This window comes from Lepidochelys kempii, chromosome 8, assembly GCF_965140265.1.
Source record: "Lepidochelys kempii isolate rLepKem1 chromosome 8, rLepKem1.hap2, whole genome shotgun sequence".
Lineage (NCBI taxonomy): Eukaryota > Metazoa > Chordata > Testudines > Cheloniidae > Lepidochelys > Lepidochelys kempii.
The window spans coordinates 52,923,177-52,943,670 of record NC_133263.1 but is presented as its reverse complement, the minus strand read 5'-3'; the positions used below and the strand labels follow the sequence as shown (position 1 = coordinate 52,943,670).

At 46.7% G+C, this 20,494-nt stretch overlaps 1 protein-coding gene across 1 annotated transcript in view; it reads right to left on the bottom strand.

Moving 5' to 3' along the window:
- The window catches only part of LHX4 (LIM homeobox 4), a 59,035-nt gene extending 40,666 nt beyond the window's left edge, over nt 1-18,369 (bottom strand). The window contains exon 1 of the mRNA XM_073356569.1: nt 18,294-18,369. Coding sequence (XP_073212670.1) covers nt 18,294-18,369 — 76 coding nt within the window. The remainder of the gene's footprint in view (nt 1-18,293) is intronic.
- Nucleotides 18,370-20,494: the final 2,125 nt, after the last annotated feature.

The window sequence follows — 20,494 nt, the reverse complement described above, 5'->3', positions numbered from 1 at the left end:
GGTTCCAATACCATATGGGGGAAAAAAATCAGACTTACAGTACAATGATAAACAGTAGCACATGACAAGGTTGAGTTATATAATGCAATCGCACTGCCTGATTTGTGTGCATCACTACACCCTAGTCAGGCCAAATTCTGCCAGCCTCTGGCGCTCTGCAATGGCATTTGTAACCCATCCCAGCACACTGCAGGCCTCTGACTTCCTTTAGCAGTTGGACGACGTAAGAGGATAAGGGACTACTACTTCTGGCACCTAGGACAAGTCCTCTTTTAGCTCAAGTGAAAAAAGCCCATGGTTTTATTGCTAGAAGTCCTTGGTTCAAAGCTGCCCAATAGCAACCCAAGCAGGCTTCATTATACCGCGATAACGTTATAGTCAACAGGCGGAAGCTGGTTGCTGATTTTGCTTTTTAAGAAAAAAAATTGAGCATTTACTTTGGGAGGAAGACTCCCTCCCCCACCCCAAGATTTTTATTGAAAATAATCTGAAAATTCCTCTGTGTCTTGAATTTTTTAATATGTTCTTCAACCGATGTTAAGAGTTAAAAAAAAGGAAATAGCACCGTTTAATGGTGAACTCCAGAAACTAGTTACTGATTGATTTCTGGCCAGGATTTTCTAAAGCAAAGTGCCTCATTTCTGAGATAGCTAGGGGCCTGATAGCAAGAAAGGGTTGAGCCACCGCCCTCTGACAAATTGACTCAGACTACAAATCAAGGCACCCAAATCACTGGAAAACTGAATGCTCTGGGCTAGGACCTGTCCTCCTGCTGTGTGGCTTCATTGGAGGGGAAAGAGATCACAGGGAGACATTCCCCAGAACACACAGCAGAAAAGGATCCTTCCCTAGCACTCACACCAAACTTTTTGGTGGCCTCCGAGTGCAGCCACTGACTCTTGCTGGTGGCCGCTCTCACACGTTTTCCTAAAATATTTAATTATCTTTAGTAAAACCAAATAAGTATGCATACGTACATATCCAAATCATTGCAATTTATTTATTGCTAGCTAGTAAGTCTGTTGTGAAAAGTGATATTAACAAGCATACACGTATTGCTTTTCACCGCAGACTTATTCAGCCCTGTCAAGCCTGGGGACAAATTAAGCCCTGGATGGGGGGTTGGGGAAGGCAGTGGGGGCCAGGAGCAATGAGGGTGGGAAGGGTAGGTGGGAGGGGCTGGAGCCCAAAGCCCTGCGGCCAGAGCCTGCCACCCCCCTGCCTCGCCACCCCAGTGCTGAAGCCTAAAGCCTGAACCCCATCACCCCTGGGAAGGTGGGGATCTCACCAGCTGCCTGGTCCTCCAGCATTGTGCCCCAGGTTTTTTCCACAGGGGGAGCAGGGCCCAACCACTGCTGGCGGCTCCAACAACCAACACAAAGGTGGTGCATCCCAGAGCAACAGGGAGGGGCCTCTACTTCGCCCCCCCCCCCCAATAACAGCCCAGGAGGATGTGGCCGCAAGAAAAGCCCCTGGTGGCCACATGCAGCCACGGTAGCCACATTTGAGAAACGCTCCCCTAGCTGGATATCATGTAAGCTGTGATGCACAGCATGAGAGAGCCAGAGGTAAACACTGGGGCTTTTCATAGATTCCAAGGCCAGACGGCACCATAGTGATCGTCTAGTCTGACCTCCTTGATAACACACCCCAGAGAATTCCCCCAAAATAATTCCTGGAGCAGATCTTTTCGAGAAACATCCTGTCTTGATTTTAACATTTCCAGTGATGGAGAATCCACCACAACCCTGGGTAAATTGTTCCAATAATAAATTACCCTTACTGTTAAAAATCTACAGGAAAGCATGCCCGTCTCCATGCATCCCCCAGCTCTGCCTGCCCAACGGGATCCCACCCAGGCTGCAGCTTTTAGGAGGAGTAGAGGTCCATGTATTGAACATACACCCAGCTCTCCCTATAAGCACCAGCCAGGGCAGAACTTGGCACTACCCCATTATCAACATTAAAATAAATGTAGCTAGTTCTCAGATTCTGGTACCATTCTTTGCTCGGCTTCATAGATTGTTTGCTTATCATAGAATATCAGGGTTGGAAGGGACCTCAGGAGGTCATCTAGTCCAACCCCCTGCTCAAAGTAGGACCAATCCCCAATTTTTGCCCCAGATCCCTAAATGGCCTCCTCAAGAATTGAACTCACAACCCTGGGTTTAGCAGGCCAATGCTCAAACGACAGACACGGTGTGGTCTGTTTGGGTGCCATTCACCAGCAGCACGTTTTAGATCAGGGCAGTGTTTGGAATGATTTATAACACTGGCTTCATCTTTATGGCATTATCTATCCCTGTCAGGGAAAAAAATAGCTAATTATTGAAACAACATGGATTGTGAAATACTCTATGAAATTCTTCATGTCCATTTGTCACTGAGGGGAGCCGCCGAAATCAGATGCAGTGATAATCCAAGAGAATCCTGAATGGGCAGGGTCCCAAAGCAAACCACACAGCAGAGCCCCCAAACGTTAGGTCATCCAACTCGGAATTTTACAGATGGTCCCATTTTTTTTAATAGGCTGAACCAAACCCTTCAGCTATGAATGCTCCTGAAATCTGGGGCATTCCAAATCCAGCTCCCGCTCCATATCTCAATCACTCACACTTTATAGTACATGCACAGAGGAACCTGCTTTTACTGATCACAGATGTAAGTAGCAGCTAATGGAGCTACTCCTTTAAAAATAAATAAAAAGCCTCTATGAGGCTATAACACGATAACTAACTCCATTTGAAGCAGACAAAACTCCACATTTTTTCATTGCAGCCCAATGTCAGAATTGCTTTTCCTGTTCTAGGAAGCGATCTGTGTTTACATGGAGGACTTGGGGTCCTGAGGTCTTAGCTCAGGTGCACTCCCTGTAGGCTCCGGTGGAAGTTCTACTTGAGTGGGAACTGCAAAATCAGGCTTTAAAGGAAAAAAATAAATGACATCACTCCGCGTCTAATCCAGAGCCCCTTGAAGACTTTCCCTTGACTTCAAGGAGCTGTCAATCAGAACCTATCGGGTGTGGGGTGGGAGGTGGGGGGAGTATTTAACACATGTATGGCAGTATCACTGCAAAGCATGGTTGAGGATCATGGCCCTGTTGTGCTAGAAACCGTACAAACACATATGAAGGCAGGGTCCCTGCCCTGGAGATAGGGACGCAATCAATATATACAATGTTTCAACACTCATACAAATTTGCTGCTTTAAAATTATTATAAATAAAGTAAAAGACAACTAATCCCATCTGCCCCTCAGTCTCATCCTCATTAATTGCTCTGTTCCTTATATGTGTCACAGCAGAGGTGGGTCTAAAGGAGAGGTTTGATATACAAAATATTACACTCATATAGGCATTTCATCTCAAAGAGTACGTACGTGCAGTACCAATGCCATGCAGCCACCTCTGGGGATGAAGAGCCCTGGCTGACTGTTGCATAGCACACTGCACAGCAATAGAGGAGAAGATATTGGCTGACCAATGACCCTGTTATAGGATCCTTAAGGTCCATGCTCAGCAGACAGAAGCTCAGGTTTTAATCTCTCATTGGAAAGATTCATTCCCACACACTAAATTTTAGATCGCTATAGACAGATAGATCTGATGCTGCATTCTTTGCACACCCAGAACTCACTCATGTCAATGGGAACTTTGTGTATGTAATTAGTGGAGGATTGGGCCCATAATGTGGGGCAGCATAAAGAACTTATTGCCAGGCGTTTGCAATGACCACATTACTTGTAGGTGCCTGAGCTACGAGTGAATTATGTAGCTTTTCCCAGATTAGCAGCAATGAAAACTTTATAGCATCCCCGCCATCACATATTTTGTTTATGCCACTAATTTTTGTCCTTTAAAAAAAATCCTGCTCTGCTATTTCCTCCTTGAAGTGCATTAGTTACTATGGAAACAGTGATGTCATTTGTATGGGCAGAGCTTAATGACATCCAGAAGTACTGAAAGAAGCCTATGGGAGTTTTGCCTGAGTGAGGGCTGCAAGATTAGGCCCTATATTGTTACATGAGATAACATGAGACAAGGTCAGAACCAGAGCTAATGGGCCGTATCCCCTGCTAATCTCCACGGCAGTAGTTCCATCAACTTCAGTGGAGCTATGCCCATTTACACTAACCTTGTCTACACTAAAGGGAAAAGTCGATCTAAGCTACGCAATTTGAGTATGAATTGTGTAACCAAATCGACGTAGCTTAGATCTACTTACCGTGGGGTCCACACTACGTGACGTCAACAGGAGACTATTTTCCATCGACTCCCCTTACTCTTCTCGATCAGGTGGAGTACAGGAGTTGATGGGAGAGCAATCAGCGGTTGATTTAGCGGGACTTCACTAGACCCACTAAATCAACCGCCGATGCATCGATCGCCACAGCTTCAATCCTCCGGAAAGTGTAGACAAGCCTGATCTGGCTTGATCTGGATTTGGATCTGGCCTGATTTTATTTTTGTAAAGGACTTTCAGGTGCTGTATTGCAGCAACATGTTTTCAGATAGCCCCAGATTCATTATTCCGACTGGAGAACAGAAAGGAAAATCTTATTAAGAGAAAACTATACCAAGAGAAAGAGAAAAAGAAAGAGAAGGAATCCCATAAAACCAGATTCCAGTTCATTCACTGCCCTGGGCTGACGTAGGGTGTTTCAGGATGGAATCGGTTTTAACCTTTGCAATAAAACACCTCCAAAAACAATAATGTAAAAGAAAGGGGTGATGCATGTTACAGCTATTGGTTTATACTCTACTAACATCATCAAATGCAAATTAAAATCATACATTTGTTGAACATAGCATAACACTGTTCGTAGTGTATGGCTGCTATCTCTCAGGGAGTCCTAGTGATATGTAGAAATGGACTTAAGGTTCATTTTCATGGCTTGTTATTCTCAGCAACTCTAAATAAACATTATAATATGACCTATCATAAAGTAGGTTGAATATATTCATATCTGCCCACTACAAAAATGTTTAGATAGATAGATAGATAGATAGATAGATAGATAGATAGATAGATAGATAGATAGATAGATAGATAGATAGATGTTTAACTGCCTTGTTACAAGAAATTTCATTCTGAAACCCTTGTATAACTGGGATACAGTCTCTCAAAATCCAGGATTTTTAAAACCAATGGGAATTCCTGAACCTACAAAAAGCCCTGGGGATGGACAATTCCTGGTTCCCCTAAGTACTGGGAGTATTGAAAAGATAGGAGTAAAGAAGGGAACTTTCTCAGAAGCAACAGGGTTTGTGCAGGCTCTCCAAAGGGGAAATGGAAATCTCTCTCAGAAGAAGCTAAGATTGCTCCTGGTGCCCAGGAGAAGCTGAGCTTTGCTCCGGCTGGCCAGAGAGGAGACTGTTTCGGCCTTGCCATGTTGAAGGGAGTTGCACTAGATGAAGCTCTACCAGCTTGAATGAATCTATGAAAGGTCCAAATTATGCCCAGTGGGGTTGCCCCAGTGTAAAGGAGAGGAAAATTTCCCCCAAAACACTGATTTGGGCTCCAGATTCCAGCCCTGAACTAGTCTGAGGCTCACTCATGAGAACATAAGAATGGCCATACTGGATCAGACCAAAGGTCCATCTAGCCCAGTATCCTGCCTTCCGACAGTGGCCAATGCCAGGTGCCCCAGAGGGAATGAACAGAACAGGTAACCATCAAGTGATCCATCCCCTATCGCCCATTCCCAGCTTCTGGCAAACACAGACTAGGGACACCATTTCTGCCCATCCCGGCTAATAGCCACTAATGGACCTATCCTCCATAAATGTATCTAGTTCTTTTTTGAACCCCGTTATAGTCTTGTCCTTCACAACATCCTCTGACAAGGAGTTCCACAGGTTGACTATGCGTTGTGTGAAAAAATACTTCCTATTGTTTGTTTTAAACTTGCTGCCTATTAATTTCATTTGGTGACCCTTAGTTCTTGTGTTATGAGAAGGAGTAAATAACACGTCCTTATGTACTTTCTCTACATCAATCATGATTTTATAGACCTCTATTATATCCCCCCTTAGTCATCTTTTTTCCAAGCTGAAAAGTCCCAGTCTTATTAATCTCTCCTCATATGGCAGATGCTTCATACCCCTAATTATTTTTGTTGCCCTTTTCTGAATCTTTTCCAATTCCAATCTTTTTTGCGATGGGATGACCACATCTACATGCAGTATTCAAGATGTGGGCATACCATGGGTTTGTATAGAGACAATATGATATTTTCTGCCTTATTATCTATCCCTTTCTTAATGATTCCCAACATTCTGTTCACTTTTTTGACTGCCGCTGCAAATTGAGTGGATCTTTTCAGAGAACTATCCACAATGACTCCAAGATCTCTTTCTTGAGTGGTAACAGCTAATTTAGACCCCATCATTTTATATGTATAGTTGGGATTATGTTTTCCAATGTGCATTACTTTGCATTTATCAACACTGAATTTCATCTGCCATTTTGTTGCCCAGTCTCCCAGTTTTGAGAGATCCTTTTGTAGCTCTTCGCAGTCTTCCTGGGACTTAACTATCTTGAGTAGTTTTGTATCATCTGCAAATTTTGCCACCTTATTGTTTACCCCCTTTTCCAGATCATTTATGAATATGTTGAACAGGACTTGGCCCAGCACAGACCCCTGGGGGACACCACTATTTACCTCTCTCCATTCTGAAAACTGACCATTTATTCCTACCCTTTGTTTCCTATCCTCCAGTCATTTGGTACAGAAGCTGAGTTAAATGATAGGTTACTGATGACAGATAGTAGTCCTGCAATTTCACATTTGAGTTCCTTCAGAATTCCTGGGTGAATACCATCTGTCCTGGTCACTTATTCCTGTTTAGTTTATCAATTTGTTCCAAAACCTCCTTTAATGGTACCTCAGTCTGGGACAGTTCCTCAGATTTGTCAGCTAAAAAGAATGGCTCCGGTTTGGGAATTTCCCTCACATCCTCAGCCGTGAAGACCAATGCAAAGAATTCATTTAGTTTCTCTGCCGTGGCCTTATTGTCTTTGAGTGGTCCTTTAGCATCTTGATTGTCCAGTGGCCCCACTGGTTGTTTAGCAGGCTTCCTGCTTCTGATGTACTTAAAAAAAATTTGCTATTACTTTTTAAGTCTTTGGCTAGCTGTTCTTCAAATTCTTTTTTGGCCTTCCTAATTATATTTTTACACTTCATTTGCCAGAGTTTATGTTCCTTTCTGTTTTCCTCACTAGGATTTAACCTCCATATTTTAAAGGATGCCTTTTTGCCTCTCATCACTTCTGTTACTTTGTTGTTTAGCCATGGTGACTTTTTTTTGGTTCTCTTACTATGTTTTTAAATTTGGGGTATATATTTAAGTGTAGCCTCTATTATGGTGGTGCAAGGTTTTTACTTTTGCTGCTGTACCTTTTAATATTTGTTTCACTAACCTCCTCATTTTTGTGTAGTTTCCCGTTCTGAAATTAAATGCTACAGTGTTGGGTCGCTGTGGTGTTTCCCCCACCACAGGGATTTAAATTTAATTATGTTATGGTCACTATTACCAAACCGTCCAGCTATATTCACCTCTGGGACCTGATCCTGTGCTCCACTTAGGACTAAATCAAGAATTGCCTCTCCTCTTGTGGGTTCCAGGACTAGCTGCTGCAAGAAGCAGTCATTTAAGGTGTCAAGAAACTTTATCTTTGCATCCGTCCTGAGGTAACATGTACCCAGTCAATATGGGGATAGTTAAAATCCCCCATTATTATTGAGTTTTTTATTTTAATAGCCTCTCTAATCTCCCTGAGCATTTCACAGTCACCATCGCCATCCTGGGCAGGTGGTCGGTAATATATCCCCACCACTATATTATTATTAGAGCATGGAATTACTATCCATAAGGATTCTATGGTACAATTTGCTCCATTTAAGATTTTTACTTCATTTGATTCCAAGCTTTCTTTTACATATAGTGCCACTCCCCCACCAGCACAACCTGTTCTGTCCTTCCGATATATTTTGTACCCTGATATTACTGCGTCCCATTGATTATCCTCATTCTACCAAGTCTCTCTGATGCCTATTATATCAATATCCTCATTCAATACAAGGCACTCTAGTTCACCCATCTTATTATTTAGACTTCTAGCATTGGTATATAAGCACTTTTTAAATGCTTGTCACTTTTTAGCTGTCTCCCATTACATGATGTAATTGAATGAGATTTTTCATCATTTGACTGTTTCTCATCAGATCCTGCCTGTATTTTATCATCTTCCATCCTTTCCTTCTTAGTAGGACATAGACAATCTCCATTACTAGATCCTACCCTAAGGAATGTCTCTGTTCGAACCATGTGTTCCTCTAGACCTGTCGGCCTTCCCCAACCCTTAGTTTAAAAACTGCTTTACAACCTTTTTAATGTTAAGTACCAGCAATCTGGTTCCATATTGGTTTAGGAGGAGCCTATCCTCCCTGTATAGGTTCCCCCTTTCCCAAAAGTTTCCCCAGTTCCCAATAAATCTAAGCCCCTCCTCCCTACACCATCATCTCATCCACACATTGAGACCCTGCAGTTCTGCCTGTCTAACTGGCCTGTTCATGGAAGTGGGATCATCTCAGAGAATGCTACCATGAAGGTCCTAGACTTCAATCTCTTACCTAGCAGCCTAAATTTGGCCTCCAGGACTCTCTCCTATCCCTCCCTATGTCATTGGTACCTACATGTACCACGACCACCGGCTCCTCCCCAGCACTACATGGAAGACTATCTAGTTGTCTCGAGAGATCCGCAACCTTCGCACCAGGCAGGCAAGTCACCATGCGGTTCTCCCGGTCATCGCAAACCCAGCTATCGATGTTTCTAATGATCGGCTCACCCATTACTAATACTTGTCTCTTCTTAATAACTGGAATTCCCTCCCCCAGAGAGGTATCCTCAGTGCCAGGGGTAGACAACAACATCTGTCAATTAACAGTGAATCTTCTTTCCATTGACTTCTCTCTGCTGTCCCTCAGCACTCCTGCTGCTGGAATAGGAATCCCATGCTTCCAGCTTTTAAGGCCTCTCTCTCATTCTAAGTTTTGTTTTAGTCTAATAAAGCCGAGAATTGTATTTTGTCTTTAACTATTTGAGATCACATGCTGCTCAAACAATGTTCACTTTCACTCACTGGTTATCTGGGGGAAGCTGAGTTTTTAAATAGAATAATAGACAACAGGGTTTTAAAAAGCCCTACTAGACCATCTCATATATTCCCTGGGAACCAGTGCCAGACTGTGGCTTGCAGGGGCTTAGCCTGTGTTTCAAATGATGGGGCTTCTAGCACCTTTCAGGGGAGGCTATTCCACAGCCTTACAGATCTCACACATAGGATTTTTCTCTTGACATTCACCCTATATTTTCCCTTTCTTAGTGTCTTCCTATTAGCCCAGGCTATACCCTTGGCACCAACCTAAACATATGTTTTACTCGTTATTATTTGCCTTCTTCATATATTTTTGCACTCTGATCATACCCTCCAAGACACCATGCAACAATATCCAGTTAATTCAATTATTCCGTGTAAAGGGCTTGATCTGACCCCACAGAAGTCACTGGGACTTTTTCCATTGACTCCAATGGGGTTTGGATCAGTCCAAAAAATGCCCCAACTTCCAAGGTTCTGAGTCCCTTTCCTGAGAGCCAATGGGAGTTGAGGGCACCCAGCACTTCCCAGGATCAGGCCCCAAAGAGATCCTCCCCCAGACTAAAACACAAATAGACTGAAAAACTGGTGTGAGCGGGAAAAGACACAGGGACACATTCAGATCCGGTATAAGCAGAGGCAACGTCAGCGCGCTCCTCAGCTAGAACGGGCGGTGTTCTGCCACCCCTTTGACTGCAAAGCTGCCCCTGAAGATCTGCGTGCGGAATGATGGCAGGCGATAGCCCAGCGGTGTCATTCATTTATCATCGCAGTATCACTGGTGCCACTCTAGCTAAGCTCGTGTCAGTATTTCCATTACTGAGAAGTTCATAATTCAACCCTAAAAATGTCATCTCGGGCTCGAAGTTCACCGGCTGAAAGCAATTAAAAAAGCATTGGGTTTAAATCAGCTTGGGCAGGATTATTATTTTAGTTTACAGGGAGTAGAAGAAAATGGTGGCTTGCTTGGTTCATACTTGGTTTCGTTTGCAGTTTAAAAGAATACAGTCGCCAGCCACCCTAATTCCCCTTCAAGAATAGCATTGTGCAAGCCACTCACTCACAGCCTGATCACTGAACAAGAATGGAAACAGCTGCATTTTAACACCGGTAAAATTGTTACTATCTCCGGCTTCAAATTCTTCCCCACATCAAGAGGTCCAACGGAAGCTAATGGGACTACACACAGGAGGGAGGATTATTTGTGCGAGTGAGGAGGGGTTGGAGGATTGGGCGCCGCAAACTCACAGTATCACTGCAGCCTGTTTTTAAAGCATGCGTCAGTTTCATGTTGCGGTGACCATACACAAAATCCTGCCGAGTCCCGTTGATTCCCCGTGCCGTGAGCCACCCAGCACGCTCTTCCTATTGCCTAGTTTTGCCTTGCCTTTGCCACAGCCCCTGGGGAGGCCGGGGGGGGGGGGGAGAGCAGGCCGGCGCCGCGCCTGCTAACAGCTCTGTTCCAAGCCACGTGCAAGAGCCGCGCGGACCCTCCCCAGGTGCAAAGAGATTCACTGAGTCCCAGCGCAGCTGGACCCACCCCACGGCCTGGACTGCAGCGGAGGCACGGGCAGAAAAACACAGCAGTGGCTTGCATGTATAATAGCAACACGGATTTCAACGGGCTGGGCAGGTGTTAGCTCCGTTTTACCAGCGAGAAAACAATTGCTTCCCTCACACTGGAAATGGAGAGGAAAATGCTATTCAGCCCGAAGGAAGGGGACATAATCTGGCTTTATGTGACTTTCCCAGTGCCATCGAGTGAGTGGCAAAGTCAGGAATATTCAAGTTTCCTGATCCCTAGTCCCCGGATCTGACCAGTAACTCAACCCCTTGTAGCCACCACGCCGGGAAAATCAGACTCATCACTTGTGTTAAAACAAAACAAACAAAAATCTACTGTTAAGACAAAAAGGTAAATGAGACAGACTGGCAACAGCCAAGCAATCCGGAGTGAAGGCTGACACTCCTTTTAGTCCATCCTGTTGTGCATTGAGGCCAAGAGCTCTCAGGACAGGTCACAGTGGATAATTTACAACACAACGCTTGCAATATACCTTAGTATAACCAGGTGAGACAAGGAGAAGTTGTCAAACTTCACGGAACGCTTCAGCTTTGCTCAGGTTTGGATCACAACCTCAGAGGGGCACGCGTCGCTACTTGAAATGTGCCTATGTTGTGAACCAATTTCTGTACAGAACAAACACATGGAAGCCACTCTTCTCCTCCTGGAAAAACCGATTGAAAAAGTTCTCAAAACCCTGTTGACTTTTCACTATTTCTGCTCGTTTGCATAAATGCATTCAGTTGGGACAATGGGACCCAGTGAAGACACTTTCCCTTTCCTGTCTAGTCCAATTTCAGTTTCTGATTCTCAGAGCTGCAATGTTTGGGGAGCAGACAGGGAGGGGAATGATTATTCGCTGGGTTGGAGCTAATATCCATTTAGATAGATAGATAGATGATAGATAATACTTAGCCCTATGTTTTGTTGAAGCTTGTTTGTAGGAGAGAAGGCGGAGGAATAACATGATTTAATCCCCGCTAATCGAAATCAGTAAAATGCCTGACCTGACATTCTGTTCAATGAGTCACTCTTTCCACAAATATTTCATTCAGAGGGCTCGGGATTCTGGGGTTCGCTGATGCCATGGGGTACCCGGAACACTGCAGAGATCCGGGGCTTTCCACCGCTGTCTTTCCCCCCTTGGGACACTCCCGGGCTTTCTCCTCATGGCTTGATGTTAGGAAGTGAATTCTCAGCCCTTTGGCTTGGCATCCCTTTTATGGGCGTTGTGAGCCTTCCCTGACCAACAAGGCAGGGAAGACAGCAAGAAAGATCGAGGGGCCGTTTTCCTGGGTGAGGTGGAGGGGGCTGGGGAATCTGATCCCAGCCCTTGGGTAGTGCACACAAGGTTTCGCTTCTGCACTGTGGAGTTTCTGCTCTCTCAGGATCAGCCTCCCGAGTTGTGTTTGCTCGCCCTGCCGCAGAAGCGACATTTCAATGGAAGCGAAACAAAGCCGAGCGGCCGCAGCAGGTGTGCTACGCAAGGGCTGGTGGCAAGTCCCGGGCCGCTCCTGCTCCAGGGGAAGTCACATCGGAGCAGAATAGCCCCTGCTACTACAAAACGCTTGCACCATTAACGCGCCGCAGCGTCTTCGCGTCGCCCCCAGCGAACACCAGAATGAGCGGATGCATCACAGAATCGGCACCAGAGTGTGCGACAACACAGTTGTGTCCCGGGAGCAGCCCTGGATAGACCTTCCCCAGCCGGGACCCTGATCCACCGAGCCCCCCAAACTCTCTGTGAAGTTAGCGGGAAAGCAGGGCGCACGGGATCGAGCCCTTAGCCATTGACTAGACTAGAGAAAAAGCGGGCGCTGGGCAGCCGAACACAGGCTGGGCGCGTTTGTCTCCGCTGCAGGCGGGCTCGGTTTGGCGCCGTGCATTTCTCTGGTCTTTAACTAACACACAATTTGATAAACCTCAGGAGCGATCCGGAGCAGTGCTGAGCAAGGGACGCCGCGCACACCTGAGGAGGAAAATCCCCGCATGGGGGCGGGGGGGGGGGGGGTAATTCCTGCAATCTGTGATGATTTCAAACTAGGCTTCTTTTCTCAGCCCGAAAGAGCCAGGACTGTAGGAGATCGGAGGGCGAGAAAGGAAATTACCAGGGCAAAACTACACACAACCCCAGAAAAGCGCTTCGGCGTTTGTCTTTCCCCATCACCTTCCCGGCTTAATCCTGCACTAGTCCAGGGAGCTAATTCATACCAGATACATCTCTAGGAATGTGGGCTATGAGGCGAGAGAAAAAATACGAAGCAGGCGAGAGATTCTCGGATCGGAATCATTTTTCCCCCTCCCCAAATCCTACAGGTTTCGTTTACTTCTTCCAACTTGGAAAGGGGCTTTTGACGCTGATAACCTACCGGGCCAACGACTGGCTGGGAAGAGGGGAAAGGTTTGAACCGGCGGGAATGTGCGGGATAATCGCGAAGTTAACAAGAGGCGACCCAGGGGGTAGGCGGCGGGTGGAAATTGCCTCTTCCCCAAATTCAGAGGCACACTTCCGACGTGCAAAGGGACGGCTGGGAAAGAGACGACTCACCCTCAGGTGAGCTAAACCCAGAGAAGGGCTGTGCATTGCCCAGTTGGGTTTGGGATGAAGTTCTGACCAGGGCAGGTCATTTTTACAGACAGTAAATGAGACTTTACGAACCAACCCAATCGCTTTAGTCTTTTCAACACTAATCCACAAATATAAGGCTAGAAACAGACACGCATAACAAAGCCTCCGCCACAGCGCAGACAACAAATTCTATATCCGTCGATTAATAAACGATGCGTCGACAGACAAATACAGGAACATAGATACAAAATCTATCCAGGCAGCTCTAATTCAAACAATCTATCTCCATGGATCCAGGTGTAAAAACAATTACATTTATATGTGTGTGAGGAGATAAATACGTTCTATCCATAGACAATTCGAATTAGATCTCTCTATAGAGAAATAGTTTTATCTATCGATCTGTATGTGGGGATGGAGAGGCTCTTTGAATTGTTGAGGTCTGTCTCCTGTCGCTATCGCAATCAGCTCACAGAGATATCGGTGCCTGAATTTTCTTCTCATCCAAACCAGTTCCTCCTCCTCGCTCACCACCCACCCGCTGGGACGGAATGTCCTTCTGCGCAAACAGGAGGAAGGAAAACTACGCCCCAGGGAAGCGCACTGGGCGGCGGTGGGGTCGGCGGAGTTTCCTCCTGCTGCGAAGCAGGTAGGGAAATGCCCCTTCCTCTGATCTTGACCCCAGCACTGAGTGGCCCCGGCTGGGCTGCATATGGGACACCTCAAGGGATCAATCAACCAGCTCCGGAGCCCCGCATCCCAGTCCTGTAAACGGCGTTTTCCAGACATCCCTGAGCTACTTCTTCCTCCACCGGATTAGTGGGAAAGAGTCCCAGGGAGCTAGAGATGAGTTTCATTACAAAGATGCTAAAACAGGCTCCCGGCCAGGAAAGGGGACGTCGCCCAGGGCTGGGGAGCCCTGGGATTTGGCCATAGGCCAATAGCACAGGGTGATTTTCCCTCTTGCCTGGGACGCAGGGAGTCAAGGACTCCCAGTATAGAGGGGAAATCGGACCCCACACGGAGGCCTCCGCTCTTCTCATCCGCAGTGTCTCCTACCGCCCTTTAGGGAGGACTTTTCGATCTAACATTCCTTCTCAAGCCAGGTGGTTCCTCGAATTCGAATCGAAGGGAATTGTAAGACCTTCTCTCACGCCTGCTGGGAGCGATATTGTAAGCGCGGGGAGCGGAACCAAACACTCATCACACCCTATTTGTAATCGGTTACTTGTTTAGTCGAATTTAAAACAATTGTTAACAGGGACGATTGCCTAGAACAGTCATCGTTTCGTTGTCTGGGATAAACAGAAAACAGGGGGTGTACACTGCAGAGAAAGAAAGAGAAGGAGAGTCGGACTCAGTTTCTCACTGGTAGAAAAAATATTGCTAACTCAGAGCAATTAAAAACAAATCCCTGGGGCTGGTACCTAGAACAGCAAAGGTAGCAGGTGAACAGTCCACAGCAAACACAAAGCAAGGGGGCTAGTGAAATTCACAACCCGCGTCTCATGTCTCCTCTTCCGTACGGAGAGGACTCTGAACCGGGGGTCACTGGAAAGCAACAATCTCTCATCCCCGCACAGGGGGCTTTCTGCGCGGCTTTTGCATTTATTTAATCAAACAAAATACAAACACACCTGCCACAACCCCATCAGAGGAAAGGATGAGAGAAGGAGATAAAAGAGCCAGAGGTGAAACGCGGCTGCCCGGATCGCTCCTGTCCCCTCTCTCTGGAAATGTTTGACTCAGACTCTCCATTCAGCCGCTATGTCAGGGCTGCTCTGGACACATTTCCAACTCAAGAGTTTTTGGTTTGGTTTGGTTTGGTTTGCTGAGGGGTGGGGGAGAGGGGGAAGAGTATTGTTGCAAATCAGGAGAATCCGGGAGCTGCTGCTCAGGAAACCCAAGGGATGGAGCGCTCCAGCCTAAGTGGAGGAGATTCCTGCAGCAAGATTCTGCCCAACCCAGAATCCACTAGGATCTGGACTATGCCCGCCCCAGGAGCCTTTGCAGCCCCCCAGTCTTTCACCTGAGCCCCAGTGCCCAGCGGGAGCGTGAGAAGGGGGGGTTCCAGGAGCTGCCTAAAGACCGGTCGCTGTCCAAGCAGAGAGGGGCACAGAGTCCTTCCCATCTACAAGTCCCTTGCACAAGCACAACCGCTGGCAAGGCGGAGGGTAAGAAAACAGCATCTTTTGCCTGTCGGGGTCAGGAATTTCAACTCTGCCAGCCAGTGACCCGCTAGGCATCGAAATGTAAGCAACCAAAATACGAAAGGTGACTGACAAGGAATGAATTGATCAATGGAATATACTAGACTCGTGTGTAAGCTATTCAACAAGAAAGATCTGTCTCTAAATACACAGATACCTTTACAGCCAGAGCTTTGTAGAAAAAAAGATAACTAGATCAAGATATGTAGATACACGTACATTTGTATCTATGTATCTATAGTATTTATCAACATATAGCATAGATATTGTGTATGCGAAGAAAGAGATAATTTGTATACGTCTATACATAATGGTATATAGCTAGACACGAATTTAATTATGCCTGGATACAGATCTCTCTATAAATATACAGATAATTGTGCGTATATGCAGAAATAATGGTTTGTACATTTATATATGTATACGAGAGAGATCTGTATCCATACATCATTCGATAGCGGTCTAGATCTAGAGATCAATATTTGGACAGATTGATACAATGGGATTTTAAGGATTTTTGACATACAACCTAGCCGTATTTGATCTAAACCAACTGACTCTTCATTATAAATACAGATTCTCTGACCCGAGCTATACATTGGACCCTATTTCTGACCGACAGGTCTATCTCTGGATAAATGGCCGGGTCCAGTTAATTCTCGCTCTCTCTCGCTCGCTCTCTCTGAATTCGGGAGGTTGGTTTGGAGGCGGATTTTAAAACTCAGTAGCAAAAGGAGGAAATTTCCCCTCTGGATCATAAAGCGGAATAAAATGAGGTCGCACGGGCTCCGTACAGCCTTTAAAACAATCCCCAGTTTTCTAGCCGGGGAGAGGGCACCACAGGTCAGAAAGATAAATCTAGAAAGGCTCCAAACAATCAAATACAAACAAAGGAACAGTCCAGAAGCTGAAACCCGTTCTTCTTATTCCATCGACCAAGATCATTCTGGGACATTTTTTACCACCCTTCTGTGTGCCCTGCTATCGCAAGAAAGTAACCGCACTTCCCTTCTGCTGGGTTTCAGACGATAGCAAAGATTTACGAGTCAAACTAGGTGTGAAAGGCCCCTAACTTCTCCTATAACTTCCCCCCACACGCCAGCCAGTTCCAACACTTTCCAGAGAGATCTCGCCGGAGAGGCGCTAAGCCGGGGGGCGGGATGGCAGAGGATCTGTAAAGTACCCCCTCATCAGTGACTGTGACCACCTTCCCGGCTGCAAACGCGACCCGGGCCTGGAGTGAGTTAGCAAAAGGATCTCCAAGCGAAACCATTCAACGCACGAGACGGGCAGTCTCCGCACAACGCCAAGCAACAGGGTGTAATGTATAACAACGCACACACCGACACATCCGCATGCCAGCGCCCCGGTTAGCCAGAGACCTGTGGCCGCAATTGCGGAAAACTCTTGATCTGTTTCCCCTGTCATTTACATGTCATGCTTTTTCCGAGCGCCCGGCGGATTTCACATTTCAGCGGACCCGAGACTTCCCCGAGAAAGCCCTGGAAACCAGGCAAAGCCCCGCCGGGAAAAGCCGCACGCGGCATCTCGGCTGCCCCGGCCACCCGAGGGGCGAGGCAGAAATGCCCCAGGGCCGTTCTCAGTGTAACCAGAACACACGGGCTGCGAGCGCGGAGGAGAGACGCCGCATTCAGAGCGGAGCAGGGAGCCAGCCCTTTGCCAGAGCATCTATCGCCTACAGGAGGGGCCGATCCGCGTGCTCAGCATTGGGAACAGAGCGAGAAATACGGGGTCATAACACAAGCAACGAATATTATGGAGTATGGATGTGTCTATATTATGTGTGTATGTATCTACATTAACATATACCGTATATATCAGTGTGCATATATATATCCCCATATATATATGCACAAACAACATATATACCAGCGTGTGTGTGTATATATATACACACACGCACAAATATATATATATATATGCATTCGCACAAATATATATGTACATACACACGTTATAATACATACACACACGCATAGCTATATTACACACACACACTCTCACGTGTAGATACATACATATGCTTATAGTATAGCTATATTCCTGATACAGGAACAACTAAGCTCTCCTATGCATATAACTTGTGTCTATTCCTGGATCAGAGTTCACAGCTTAGCCTGAGCTACGCTACCCTCAAGTCCAATTTGACAAAACAACCGCCTGGGATCTCCCCCGGCAGGCAGCTCAGCGGGTCTTCTCCCCTTCCTCCCGCCCCCATTTGGGAAGAGCAGATTGCAAATAAACTCCCCGGCGGTGACTTGCATTGGGGTCTCCCCACTCCTAGGAGCAAATTGGCAAGATGGGTGCACTTTCCGGAAATTTCCCCCCTTAGAATGCAGCGCTCAGGGGGTCTCCCAACTTCTTGCAAGGCGGTTTAAAGTTGATGTGGCTGCGGGACCAGTATTTTGCTGTCATCCAGGAAGATTGTTTACTTCCCATTAGCTGCCTAGCAGCTCCTCTTCCCCAATCAGCACAATCATCCTGCATATCCACTCTGTTCTGGGTACTTCCTTCCCTGTTGCATATTATTATTTTTCTCTCTATATTATTAGTATTTTAAAAAGAAGGCAACCAACCTCATCCAGCCCCTTCGCAGGAATTTGCCTCACATGGAAATACCCACCCGTCTTACATTTTTCAAATACTTTTTCCGCCCCTGCCTCTCCACATCTCACAGTGCAGTTAGCCACCCTCCCTGCACCATTTAGGCTTCTATCATTGCCAGTTTTCTTTATTATTAAATCAATGAGGGAAAAAAAAATCCTTACGTTGCATTGGCACACCAAGAATCTCTGGAAGCCCCTTGACAGAACCTTCTGTAGTGAGTGCTGAGCTTTGCATCATTTTATTTAAATAGAAAATAAAAAATAAACGGCTCTATTTTAATCTCTCTATAAAAATAAAACAAAACATTAAGTTTAAAGTACAATCAGGGCTGATCCTTCTACACGTGCTGGAGGACTGGAGTGGCCCTGTTTTAGCCCTGGTCTGTTTCAAATCTCTTTTGATCCTGCTATCCTGGGTTAGTGTATCCCGGGTTAAAGTGATGCTGCCGCAGCTCTTTTCGCTGGAATGCTGGTCCCCTGAAGGCAGGTTTGATTCATTCACACTGCAGGGAGTGAGCGTGACGTCACTTTCCGCAGGGAGGCCCCGCCCCCTCCAGCCAATCCCCTTACATCATGTCAGAAACTGGGGCGGGGACACCCAAAGGACAGAGCCCAGGTAAAGATTTTAGGGGTGGGGCCACCAGGCGAAGTGGGCGCGGCCTGTGCCTTTATGGGCGTGGCTACCTGGCATTCAGCCCCGCCCCTGCCCTTCGAGGGCTATAAAGGCAGCGGCGGCAGCTGGTGCCTTAGAGCTCCTCGTTGTCTTGCTGGCTTAGCGCAGCCCTTCTGGTTGGTCCTGGCATCCCTTGTACCGGGAGGTTACCGCGGTGAAATAGCGGCGCCCCAGGCTTGTTACACCGGGGCAGGCTAGAAATCCCTGCGTCAGTCACAGCCCACTTTACTATCCCTCGTTCCTGGGCATCGCTGCTGCTCCATTTCCCTCCCCCTTCAACCCCCGTCTTCCCTTCACCCTGCGGCTCCATCCATCTACCCCTTCGCCACCCAGCCACCGGACACAGCAGCGCCTGCCCCCTTTGTAACAAACGCTACGAGAAATCCACACGCCTCGGCTGCCGCTGGCAGGATTAAACGAGCCCGCCCGCCCCGCCTTCCTTCCAGTTGGGGTTTGCTCCCAGTTCGTCTGGAAGCAAATTAAGCTCCTCATTTCCACGCGGCCTTCCTCATTTTGCAGCGCTGGTCTCTGCTGGAGCTTCTCACTCGCTTTATTCGTGCCTGGTTCTGTCTTCCCTCAGCAGCTCTTCTAAGATTTCCCCTTTATCCAAATCGTTCCCGGTGTTTTATTTCCCCCTCTCCCACGCTGACATACAGCGTCAGCTACCGCTTTGCTTCACCTTGCACAGACCTGCTGGATAACGCTGGGCTCTGTATTTCGCACGGAGCATCGCGATTCTTTTTCAATGAGTGCCTATTACATGTCCCCAAGCCGCGCACACATTGAAATAGCTCGGATCCCATGACTTATTTAGCTGGAAAAATTCAGATCTCACACGAGGAAGCTATTCTTCCCGTCTCTGTTCATTTTGAAGCTTTTCCTCTTAAAAACAATTCGAATCACTGCTACATTATAACGACACGCAGGGCAGAAAGGTCACACAGTGGAAAACAAACAGGTTTTTTAATAGCTTTTTTCACTTTATACATATAAAAACCTCTGGCCAGTTTTGCTAGCCCCAGTCCATCTTATCAACATGAGCTGGATGTCTGACTAATTTCATCTAGTTAATTTCAATATTTGCTCAGCCAAACATCCCCCTACCCTGGTTGAGTCTGATTCGGAGACCGGTTCTCGCTACAGGCAAGGCTGCGGTTATTCGGTGTTTCCTATCCTCTTTCTCTAGGCGTTAGGAAGGGATGCTGGCTGGCTAGATTAGGAAGCTAGAATACCCCACATTTGGGCGCTTGGAAAAGAGAGAGCTCCAGCATTTGGCTTTTTTGCTGCCCACTGAACCTCCTCAGAAAAGGAACCCCGCTCACCCCTTTTCCCCCATGAAACCCAAGGCAGAAAACAGCCAGCCCAATGGCTTTCGATAGTACTCTGAAAACCCCGTCTTAATGTACAAGGAAGATGGCCTAAGAAATACAGCGCTCCACCTTAAAGATTGCAATGTTTGCCATTTGCTACTGCTCCCGTTCTTCCCAGTGGCCGACTGCTTTCCTTACCGGGGGCTGGGAGGGAGAGGGTTTTAAAACAGCATATTTTAGGAGTAAAAGTCACTAACTAATGACTGAATGCATGTCATGCCCCTTCTCGTATTGTGGACCATCCCCACGGATGGCAAGAGCCCTGCACACACCCGTGTCTATTCCAATGCCAGCGATATTAAACCGTGCTGGGAAATGTC